Source organism: Tachysurus fulvidraco, chromosome 6 (assembly GCF_022655615.1).
Source record: "Tachysurus fulvidraco isolate hzauxx_2018 chromosome 6, HZAU_PFXX_2.0, whole genome shotgun sequence".
NCBI classification, from domain to species: Eukaryota; Metazoa; Chordata; class Actinopteri; order Siluriformes; family Bagridae; genus Tachysurus; species Tachysurus fulvidraco.
Genome location: NC_062523.1, coordinates 4,888,860 through 4,901,359, shown reverse-complemented (window position 1 = coordinate 4,901,359; position 12,500 = coordinate 4,888,860). Strand labels below are relative to the sequence as shown.

Below are 12,500 nucleotides of genomic sequence, written 5' to 3'. Positions count from 1 at the left end.
CCCACCCCCACCCTCCCTTTGATTGGTTTGACTGATGTATACGAACTCTTTCTCTACACGTACACGATGCTTATCTGTGTCCTGAGCTGCTGATTGTATGGAATTGAAATTGTTACAAACAGAATAAAGCAATAATAAAGCGCACATTGGGTAGATTTCAGTTGGATATTACGAGCCTTGTTAAATAATTGATTTCCGCGTTATTCGTATTGACTGTATAAAAAACACAGAGTCAATTCGTAGAGTTTCTCTGGAGAGTCGTTCGCCAACATGAATAAATAAACGCCTTATTTTTTTTTATTATTAATGCCGTGTCTCACAGTCCATGTGCTTCATTTTCTTTTGCTCCTCTGGTGCTGTTTATCGATCATCAGCACACACACAGCAATATCACCAAAAACATAATACAACCTCAATAATACACACATGAGAGACAGAAAGGGGGGGTGGGAGAGACAGATGGGGAGACAGACAGACTGAGAGACAGACAGAGGGGTGGGAGAGACAGATGAGGAGACAGACAGGGCAGTCAGAGAGATGGGAGACAGACAGACATACTGAGAGACAGACAGAGGGGTGGGAGAGACAGACACACTGAGAGACAGACAGAAGGGGTGGGACAGACAGACAGGTAGACAGACAGGGCAGTCAGAGAGACGGGAGACAGACAGACTTACTGAGAGACGGACAGAGGGGTGGGAGAGACAGACACACTGAGAGACAGACAGAAGGGGTGGGACAGACAGACAGGTAGACAGACAGGGCAGTCAGAGAGACGGGAGACAGACAGACTTACTGAGAGACGGACAGAGGGGTGGGAGAGACAGACACACTGAGAGACAGACAGAGGGGGTGGGACAGACAGACAGGGCAGTCAGAGAGACGGGAGACAGACAGACTGAGAGACAGACAGAGGGGTGGGAGAGACAGACAGACACACTGAGAGACAGACAGACGGGGAGACAGACAGGACAGTCAGGGAGACAGGAGACAGACAGACATACTGAAAAACAGACAGAGGGGTGGGAGAGACAGATGGGGCAAACAGGGAGATGGGGAGACAGACAGACTGAGAGACAGACAGAGGGGTGGGTGAGACAGATGGGGCAGACAGGGAGACAGACAGACTGAGAGAAAGACAGAGGGGGCAGACAGAGAGATTGGGGAGACAGACAGAAGGGGGTGGGAGAGAGAGATGGGGAGACAGATAGGCTGAGAGACAGATAGGTGGTGGGTGAGACAAATTGGGGAGAGAGTCTGATGGGGAGACAGAGACACAGACTGAGAGATAGTCAGGGGTGGGAGAGACAGACAGAGGAGGGAGACAGAGAGAGACAGACAAAAAGAGAAGAGGGAGACAGAGAGAGAGACAGTATCTGTTTCTTCTCTATGTGAATAGCGCTACAGTGATTATGTCGTTAGTAACGTGACCTGACACGATCATCTGTATCTGAACCCCAGTGTGGTCACATGACCTCAGTGTCAGCAGCACTGTAAGTTTAAACTATCAGACCATCACCTGGAGCAGACTGAACGAGTGTGTGTCCGTACGAGTGTGTGTGCGTATGATTGTGTATGTCCGAGTGTGTGTGCGTATGATTGTGTATGTCCGAGTGTATCCGTACGAGTGTGTGTGTGTGTGTGTGAGTGTGTGTGCGTACGAGTGTATCCGTACGAGTGTGTGTGCTTATAATTGTGTATGTACGAGTGTATCCGTACGAGTGTGTGTGCGTATGATTGTGTATGTCCGAGTGTATCCGTACGAGTGTGTGTGTGTGTGAGTGTGTGTGCGTACGAGTGTATCCGTACGAGTGTGTGTGCTTATGATTGTGTATGTACGAGTGTATCCGTACGAGTGTGTGTGTGTGTGAGTGTGTGTGTGCGTACGAGTGTATCCGTACGAGTGTGTGTGCTTATAATTGTGTATGTACGAGTGTGTCCGTACGAGTGTGTGTGTGTGTGTGTGTGTATGAGTGTGTGTGCGTACGAGTGTATCCGTACGAGTGTGTGTGCTTATTAGTGTGTCCGTACGAGTGTGTGTGCTTATGATTGTGTATGTACGAGTGTGTCCGTACGAGTGTGTGTGTGTATGAGTGTGTGTGCGTACGAGTGTATCCGTACAAGTGTGTGTGCTTATTAGTGTGTCCGTACGAGCGTGCGTACGAGTGTGTGCGTACGAGTGCGTGTGCGTACGAGTGCGTGTGCGTACGAGTGCGTGTGCGTACGAGTGCGTGTGCGTACGAGTGTGTGTGCGTACGAGTGTGTGCGTACGAGTGTGTGCGTACGAGTGCGTGTGCTTATTAGTGTGTGCGTACGAGTGTGTGTGCGTACGAGTGTGTGTGCACGGGTGTGTGTGCGTACGAGTGCGTGTGTGTACGAGTGTGTGTGCACGGGTTTGTGTGCGTACGAGTGCGTGTGTGTACGAGTGTGTGTACAATGTGTCCTCAGACGAGTCTCCGTGTTGGACATCCTCCTCTCTAGTCCCCTTTAATCCGCTCGCTCACATCACAGCCGTGTTTTCAGGGCGCATTAAAGCTGCAGAATTCACGTGTTGGGTTTACTGACGCGTTTAATGTTGTAGAATAAAATGTAAGAACATCTGGAGCTCGTGTTAAACACAGAGCCGAGCTCACATTTTATAGATGTGTGTGTCAAAAACATTAAAACATACACACTGACCTCAAGATGATGGAACAGGAAGTAAAAATAGAGGGATTTCTGAGTTGGTTTCACTTCATCACAAGAAACATGTTTATTCTGTATAACTACAGTAAATATATTTATTTATGAACATTTTGAATGTAAACATAAATAATTTGCACATAATGTAGATTTAATTATTTATTTCATTTCTGAGCTCGGCTCTTTGTATCTGCTTTTCTGTATCTTTGTATCCAACATTAAATGTTGAGAGAAACGGATAAAAACGTACATTTTTCTTGACATTATGTCAAGGGAAAGCGTTAAAATCCCTCCCATCGCCATGGCGCTGTACAAATCGTGACATCATTTTTACATTTACATTCACAGCATTTGGCAGACGCCCTTATCCAGAGCGACGTACATAAGGTTACATACTTAAGATACCACGAGTTTGAGATAGGGAAAGAAGTGCTTGTTGAAGTGTTTCCTGAATAAGTGATAAGTGACGTGACATACGGCTAAGTACGATGACACGTACTCAGAATTTGTTCTCTGCATTTAACTCATCCAAAGTGCACACACACAGCAGTGAACACACACACACACACACACACACACCGTGAACACACACCCGGAGCAGTGGGCAGCCATTTATGCTGTGGCGCCCGAGGAGCAGTTGGGGGGTTCGGTGCCTTGCTCAAAGGCACCTCAGTCGTGGTATTGCCGGCCCGAGATTCGAACCCACAACCTTTAGGGTTAAACTCTCTAACCATTAGGCCACGACTTCCCCCTTAAGTAGGTCTTCAACTGTCGTTTGAAAATAGCCAGTGACTCAGCTGCCCGGACCTCTAGAGGAAGTTCATTCCACCACCTCAGTGCCAGAACAGAGAAGAGTCTTGTAGTATACTTGCCTCTTACCCTGAGAGATGGTGGAACCAGTCGAGCAGTGCTGGTAGCTCTGAGGGTGCGGTGTGCAGTGCGAGGAATGATGAGGGCTTTGAGGTAAAAGGGAGCTGGTACATTTTTGGCTTTGTAGACCAGCATCAGGGTTTTGAATCTGATGTGTGAAGTTACCGGAAGCCAGTGGAGGGATCGCAGCAGCGGGGGGGTGGTATGCGAGAACTTCGGCAGGTTGAAAACAAGTCGTGCAGCCGCATTTTGGATCATTTGCAGAGGACGGATTGCGTTCATAGGTAGACCTGCCAGCAGTGTGCTGCAGTAATCCAGTCTAGAAATGACAAGAGACTGAACTGAGCAGCCTGTGTGGACAAAAATGGCCGAATCCTTCTAATGTTGTAGAGAAGAAACCGACATGAGCGAGTCACATTAGCAACATGAGAGGAAAAGGACAGTTGATTGTCCATGGTTACCCCAAGGTTGTGAGCTGTGGCTGAAGGGGAGATCAGATCGTTGTGCAAGGATATAGCAAGGTCGTGACCTGGGGATGAATCACATGGGATGAACAGCAGTTCAGTTTTGCTAGGATTGAATCATCACAGCAGTGAGGTGGTGAGACAGGGGGATTGTGGGTAGGTTTGTGAGTCATGCGGTGAATTACAGCTAAAAGAGGTTTTATTAAAACATAAAGGTTTAACAGGTCTGACTTCACTTCCTGACACGTCATTAATCAGACGAAGCACCTGAACGTTTACATTCCAGTGAGACGCCGCGTCCCGCCGTGAGACATTCATCACGTCTCCGTCTCACATATTACCGTTTATCTTCTTATTAGGGACACAGTGGACACAATCACTTCTTCTTCTTCTCCTTCTTCCTCTTTAATCTGAACACTGATAAAACAGCGTAACTAAGAGAAGGGGATTCTGGGTAGTGTGTCATAACAGATTGAAATTAAACTTTGTGTGTTATAATAAACCTTTATTGATTGTTTTGCTCTTATACCACAGCGACATCGGTTAGCTTAAACAAAAAGAAACGTTTGTGTATTTGTAATAAAATAAAAGAAGAATAATCCACACTCTGACCAATCAGATGTAGAGTGTAGAGCAGGAAGTCCGTCCTCCTTCTTGTGGATGTTTGGTCCGCAGCTCATTTCCAGATCTGACAGCACATTTATACAGTTCTCAGGCCGGTGACAGAAGGGGATTGTGGGTAAGTACTCGTGCTGTGAATAACAGCATAATAACGGGGGAAGTTCTTTACATTAGAACTGGAACAGCAGAGAGTGGCATTATGGGTAGGATGCTAGATTAGGTCATTAGAGTATTAGACCAGAGGATTGGATGTGATTGGACTTTTACACATATTTGCATCATCATGTCTGATGTCTAATATAAAAGGTCCAGCTGTGGGATTCTGGGTCACGTGTCTTGGCATGAGAAAGATGAGAAAACTGAAGAGATGAATGGTTGTGGTGGTGGTGGTGGTGGTGGTGTGTGTCTACGTGTGTGTGTGTGTGTGTGTGTGTGTGTGTGTGTGTGTGTGTGTGTGTGTGTGTGTGTGTGTGTGTGTGTGTGTGTGTGTGTTGGACTCTTTCCATGTTTTACAGGATATACAAAAACAAGGGCTCTTCATGTACACTGTTTTGTGTGTGTGTGTGTGTGTGTGTGTGTGTGTGTGTGTGTGTGTGTGTGTGTGTGTTTTTTTACTTTTATTTTGTGTGAAATAACAGAAACTAAATCTACATCTTTTTGTGTTTATTATGTTGACAGTGGTTTAATTCTCCTCCTCCGTGTGTCAGTGTAAATAGTCTTCTCTCTCGTCTTGTTAAAGGTGGATGTTTTTTGGTGAACAAACCAACACCGGAGCGTCACTGCCACCCTCCCTGTACCAAACCCTTCTCTCACTGCAAACAGGTCAGACTTTATTCTTCTCTCTTCTCTTCATCAGTTCTGTCCTCAGTGTCGCTTCGTCTCCGAAATTCATCTGAACTCATTCAGCAGGTCTCAGTGTCGGGGGAGAGGAGAGGAATAAATTGCACTATTAACACATTATTTTTTTATGTAGCATTTGAACGATAAACTGCTTTATATATATTAAATAGTGATAAAAATGTAATATGAAAATATATATGTATAGCATTTGTGCTACGAAGCACTTTATTCTTTATTCATGAGGTATATAGCATGTTAACAATAAAATAATAATGTTAGGTTAATAACAAAGAAGCCTCTTTATTAAAGAAGAAGTGAACATCCTTCAGAGTGCAGCACAGACCGGGGGCCGGGGGCCAGGGGCCGGTGGCCAGGTGTAGGCAGACTGAGATAGGGAGACAGATAGACAGATAACAAAAAATAGATTTTGTTTAAGGATTGCTCGCATGCCGTTTGTTCATTGTTTTTTGTCCTCTGATATTAAAAATAAAGTGCTTCAGTTCTCAGTTTGGTGTAAAAGCTGATTTGCAAATTATTTTAATTTATTAAATATTTCATGTGCCATGTTTTATTAAAACATTCGGTTACATGTTGTTGTTTTTTAATTTCTAAAAACCTAATAAATAAACAAAAATATTTATTTATTTATTTATTTATTTAGCTGTTGATCGGCTAATTAATTAATTCATTTATTTAGTTATTTAGTTATCAAAATAACTTAATTAATTAATTAATTCTTTAACCAATTAACAGCTAAATAAATAAAGTAATAATTAGAAGTACATACGATATAGCTACTTATAAATAATGACTAATTATCCTGTTATTACTTTTAGCTTCATTAATTTAAGGAATAATGCTTGTGGTGGACACACACACACACACACACACACACACACACACTGATGCTGTGTTTCCTGCAGAGTGGAGTGTGTGGCTGTGAGAAAGGCTACACAGAGGTGATGAACACTCACGGCTTCCTGGATTACTGCACCAGGACACCGGGGGGCGCCGGAGACACCAGGAAGGCCGACGTGAAGAGCAGCTCAGGGAGGCTGAAACCGGGCCCGTCCCAAATCCACGAAATCTTTGGCGAGTGGTCACTACAAGCCCTCAGTCCGGGTACTCATCTTCATCATCATCACTTTATCTCCATCACACTTTGTGTCCATTCAGGTGTCATCAAGCCATCTTTGACATCTGAAGCTTCCTCATGTTCTACTCGAGTGAAGTGTCCTGAGGCTAATACTGTATCTAACTAGAAAGGGAAGCTTATAGAGCCCTGTTTTATCTTTCTGCAATCAGCAGCCAATCAGAGCACACTAGTCACTTAAGCATTAGCCAATCAGCAAGCTGGACTCGTGTATGACAAAGAGAGAGATGGAAAGGGAGACACAGAGAGAGAGAGAGAGAGAGAGAGAGAGAGAGAGAGAGAGAGAGAGAGAGAATGTTGGCAGAAAGAAAAAGAGATGAAAAAGGGAAGACGAAAGAAAAAGACAGACAAGCTAGGAAGGAAAGACAGAAACAGAGAGAAACACACAGTAGAGAGAGAGAGATAAATAAACAGATAAATAAATATTGCTGTCCTTCAGGTTGATCAGTCCGTAAACAGAAATCACAGAAAGTAAACAGAGCAGCTGTGTTTGTTTCTCTCTACTGTACGTGATCTTTAAGGTGTAGAATCCGAGAGGTTTTAGGTGAAGGCTGTCGGAGCGAGTGAGGATTTATCTTCACACCGATTTACAGCAGACGGCCGGGTCGTGTTTACGAGGCCCAGAGACAGAGGCTGATATAGAAGTGTGTTTAACACGCCGTCGTTTAGGGAACACTTTCATTACCCGGTGATTTGTATCAGCTGGAATGTGAAAGAGCGAGCAGCTTTACTGTTAGCTTTAGGCTATTCCTGATTAGATCTAAATTTAGTGGCAGGTCCGTGGCAGCTCTGCTTCCTCCATCATCTAGCAGCTCTGAAGTTACTGCAGCTCAGTCATTTACATGACAGTGACATGCACCAGGTGATGAATATGTGGATAATTATAGCAATTAAATGGTTGAGCTGAAAGGTTCAGTCTAATTGGCTTTAAGATCCATAGCCAGCAGTTTAGCGTGTCTAAATCATCACGTTCTTTATCTCTGTAACTCTGTTATATTCTCTTAACCTCCAAACTGCAGGAAAAAAACGTCTGCACAGACCTCAGGTGTGTCGTGGTGTAATAGATCTAATAATGTAATGAAGTTTTTTGAGGTGTGTGTGTGTGTGTGTGTGTGTGTGTGTGTGTGTACAGATGGACGGATAAAGATGTGGGTGTACGGAGCCACAGCCGGAGGCTTTATCCTCATCCTCTTCATCATCACTGTGTCCTTTCTCTTCTGGTACGTATGAGGTTCTGCTAAGAATGTAACAAAAAACCGATGTCTACGATACGGTGGAACACACCGAGAGAACGAAGGCTTGAGAGTATTAATAGCACTTGTCACACACTCTTATCAGATTTGATAATGATTTTGTGTGTGTGTGTGTGTGTGTGTGTGTGTGTGTGTGTGTGTGTGTGTGTGTGTGTGTGAGAGAGAGTGATTACCATATTGACTGCATGCTTCAGTGCTCTTAGCAGTGAATTGGTGAGGAGAAATTTGATATGTGGCATGTTACTGCCACCAAGTGGGACAGAAGAAAAAAAAACACCTGAATTGAGTCACGTTGGTCAGGTTTGGTTATACAACCCAAGAATAAATCAAGAACTACACAGTGGACATCAGGGAGTGGGATGGGATCTTCAAGATTCAAGGAACAAGGTGAAAATTTAGGACGAATGTTACTACAGAATTTTTATGCGACTCTTTAAAATTAGGCCCTGGGGGAATAGGACCCTGAGAAAACAGGACCCAGGGAGTACAGCACCCTGAGAATAGATAGAACCCAGCAGTTAAAGCTCAGTAAGAATACAGGACCTGATAGATTTTTTTAGGTTTGCTTTGCTTTGGAGAAGTCCTCTGAGTCAGACTGCCGAGGCTAACTCTGAACTGATTTCGGAGGAGAGACTGGCACAAGAACCACAGCAGAGTCCGTGTTAGAGTCGCAATGGTCTTCAGAGTTTATTGAGACAGACACAAAGTATTTCAACAAAGTTTGGTATGGTCTATAAATGATCTGTAGGCAACATGGGTGAAGACAAATGCATCAGCAGATAACAGATGTGGTGGTTGTAGTTTTAGAGCACTACATAAGAGCAGTAACTCTTACAGAGTGTTTGTGATTAGCACATGTTTATCAGAACAGAAAGAATTTCAGGTCATAAGGAAAAACATCACGAGGTCAGCACTGGAGAGGATACAGGACCCGGGCAGTTGTAGTAACCCAGGGGATACTGGACCCCAGGGATATTAGGACACTGACGATATAGGACCCTGAGGATACAGGACCCTGGGGTTATAGGACTCCAGGGGATACTGGACCTTATGGATATTAGGACACTGACGATATAGGGCCCTGGGGATACAGGGCCCTGGGGGTTATAGCAGTGGTCCCCAACCTTTTTTTCGCCGCGGACCGATCAATGTTTGATCATTTTACCGCAGCCCGCTGGGGTGGGTGATGGCGGCTATACAATTAAATTAAAATGAATAATTTTACTTTAATTGTATTTAAACATGCCTTTTTAACTCACTACAATGCTAAATCAATGAGAACCCTGAGCTTGTTTCTTTGCAACGAGACGGTTCCATCTGGGGTAATAGGAAACAATGACACCCGAAGTGTGTCGCTTATGTCCAGTTTATTCCGTTGTTTTGTTTCGGTTGCCATCACTGCAGAAAACCCCGCTTCACACAGATAGCATGTCGGAAATGGCGATAGGGATTTAAGTGCTGTGGTGACAATCTCAGGGTATTCCGCCATGACTTTAATCCAGAACACCGGCAGAGTTTCTAACTTTCTAACGACGTCTGTTTCGTGCTCATTTTTGCTAATTTGTGGGTTAAATTTGAGCAAACACAATATACACGTACACCAAGCACTGTTAAACATGACAAAGTACCGGTGAACAGAGAGAAGAGCGATACACACCTTCTCTCTCCACCAAAGCTACAACACCACTGCCGCTTGCAGATGCTCAGCTCCAGACGTCACCTAAACCCGGCCCGGTATCATGATATTTTGCGCATGCGCGGTATTCGTGCGGCTTTAGGTGACGTCTCTCAGCTCCCGGTTATTAACCTCTCGTCCATGGAAAGTCGCACAAACCCGAGAGAAATACACCGCAGTAAATAAAATGGAAATAATTTAATGTTCCTTGTGCGGCCCGGTACCATTTGGTCCACGGACCGATACCGGTCCGCGGACCGGGCGTTGGGGACCGCTGGGCTATAGGACCTCAGGGGATACTGGACCCTAGGGATATTAGTACACTGACAATATAGGACCCTGAGCATACAGGACCCTGGGGGTTATAGGACCCCAGGGGATACTGGACCCTAGGGATATTAAGGCACTGAAGATATAGGACCCTGAGGATACAGGACCCTGGGCGTTATAGGACCCCAGGGGATACTGGACCCTAGAGATATTAAAACACATTGACAATATAGAACCCCGTGGGTTATAGGACCTTGAGAATACAGGCCCCTGGGGGTTATAGGACCCTAAGGATAAAGGACCCAATGGGTTATAGGAAAATTAGGACACTGGCAATATCGGACTCTGAGAATACAGGACCCTGGGGTTTATAGGACCCTAGGGATGCAGAACTTTATCCTGGGGTTATAGGCTCTATAGAGTCTGAGAACACCGGTTTCTGGAAATATAGAGCCCTTCTGTGTCTGTGTGTGTGTGGGGGGGGGGTGCGTGATTGAGCAGTGTGTAATGATGCAGCCCTGAACAGTCTGTGATAATAAGTCAAATAAGTCAGCGTAATTGCTCTGAGTGTTCAGAGGAAATTCACACAGGAGGATTTACATAACGACACTTATACAAGTGAACATCCTTCAGCGTGCAGCACAGACTGGGGGCCAGGGGCCAGGGCCCGGGTCATTTACAGGTACATGTTAATTTACCTGTAAATGTAGGAGTGTTTACGGCTTCTCTGTCCTCGGCACTACATTCTCGGGGTCCTTAATTCATTAAATATTTTAATAATGTATATATATAAATATAAATAATTTTGAGCATCTAATTATATGTTGTTTACAGTAAAATACACATACTGTATGTTCCCTGTGGTAAAACCCTAAGAATACAGGGCCTTGGGGGTTATAGGACCCTGAGAATGTATGACCCTGAGAATATACAGTAGGACCCTAAGAGTAATAGGAGCCCAATAATGCAGGGCCCTGGGGGTTATAGGCCCTATTGAGGCTGAGAACAGCTGTTTCTGGAAATATAGAGCCTTGGAAATATAGGTACATAAAAATAAAAAAAAACATAAAACACTAGATCTAGGTATCTAAGACCGCTGAGATTAGAGCACTCTGCTGAGATGGGAACATCAGGTGTGGGATTATAAGACTCTGATGACATAAGAACAAGAGGACACAGAAAACTATAAACATAAGACCGAGACCTTGTTGTGACAGAGGCCTGATAACAGAGGTGTACAGGGCACAGAGGATTCTTGTATTCATAGGAATCTGGCAAAATTAGAGCCAGAGAACATACAGTAGGGGTCTAGTAATACCACACCATGAGGACATACAGTAGGGGTCTAGTAATACCACACCATGAGGACATACAGTAGGGGTCTAGTAATACCACACCATGAGGACATACAGTAGGGGTCTAGTAATACGACACCATGAGGACATACAGTAGGGGTCTAGTAATACCACACCATGAGTACATACAGTAGGGGTCTAGTAATACCACACCATGAGGACATACAGTAGGGGTCTAGTAATTTCACACCATGAGGACATACAGTAGGGGTCTAGTAATTTCACACCATGAGGACATACAGTAGGGGTCTAGTAATACCACACCATGAGGACATACAGTAGGGGTCTAGTAATACCACACCATGAGGACATACAGTAGGGGTCTAGTAATACGACACCGTTGCCTCTTTTCCACCAGAAAGAACCGGGTGCTGGTTCAGAGCTAGTGCTGGTGCTGGTTCAAAGTTGATTCCACTGGCGAACCTTCTAAGAACCGGTTTGCCTTTCCACCGGCTAGAGAGCCATCACAGCGCCGAGTGTGAAGTCACTGTATACGTGTCACGTGTCCCAGCAACGTTAGCACAGCAGCGGCAAACACAAACACAACAACAATAGCGGATGTTGCTTTACCGTTAATGCTCATGGCTTTGTGAACCTACATTGGCATCCAAACGCGGCGAATAAAACGTGTACGTGCGGCTCTGTGTAATCTGTATAAACGGAGGTTGTAATCGATAAAGTACGTAACGTTATTTTATCATTAACACAGAAAAAAATTTAGCCTTAACATGTAGCTACCTTCTATCATGTGTGCTGATAATGTATCATATCGCGGTAAAGTAAAAGTGTATTAAACATTAGTATACTTAAGGTACATTATCAAATGCGCTAACAGTAGCCCCGCCCACAGCTCCTGACGTAAGCGGTTCTTAAGTCTAGACCAGCAACGTTTTGGTGCTACTTAAGAACCACTTTTCCTGGTTCGTAGCCGGCACTTTGGCGGTCGAAACAGAAAGAACCGGTTCTAAATTAGGCTCTGGCTCTGAACCAGCACTCGAACTGCCTTGGTGGAAAAGGGGCACATGAGGACATACAGTAGGACCCCTGAGGTTCCCCTTGGCTCTGGGATAAAATCTGAAGACTATACAGCCCTTAGAACATCAGCCTACAGCCGGACCGGGGAACTGATCTCTAGCTCAATGTTAAAGTAACTTAACTAACACATTATTATATTGCACATGCTTTAAATATTCTGTAATATTAGATATTAAATAGCATCAGATTATGTATAATGTTTGGACATTTTATAAACAAAAGACCATTTCCTTTTCACTGTTCCTTCTTCTCTCACTATGTCTTACCTGGAGATCTTTTTCA

General features: G+C 44.4%; 1 protein-coding gene across 3 annotated transcripts in view; it reads left to right on the top strand.

The window, feature by feature from the left end:
- Positions 1 to 12,500, top strand: part of thsd7ba (thrombospondin, type I, domain containing 7Ba) — a 277,509-nt gene that overhangs the window by 261,593 nt on the left and 3,416 nt on the right. For all 3 annotated transcript variants that reach the window (XM_047815387.1, XM_047815386.1, XM_047815385.1), the window contains 3 exons: positions 5,377 to 5,459; positions 6,401 to 6,599; positions 7,763 to 7,850. In XM_047815387.1, coding sequence (XP_047671343.1) covers positions 5,377 to 5,459; positions 6,401 to 6,599; positions 7,763 to 7,850 — 370 coding nt within the window. The remainder of the gene's footprint in view (positions 1 to 5,376; positions 5,460 to 6,400; positions 6,600 to 7,762; positions 7,851 to 12,500) is intronic.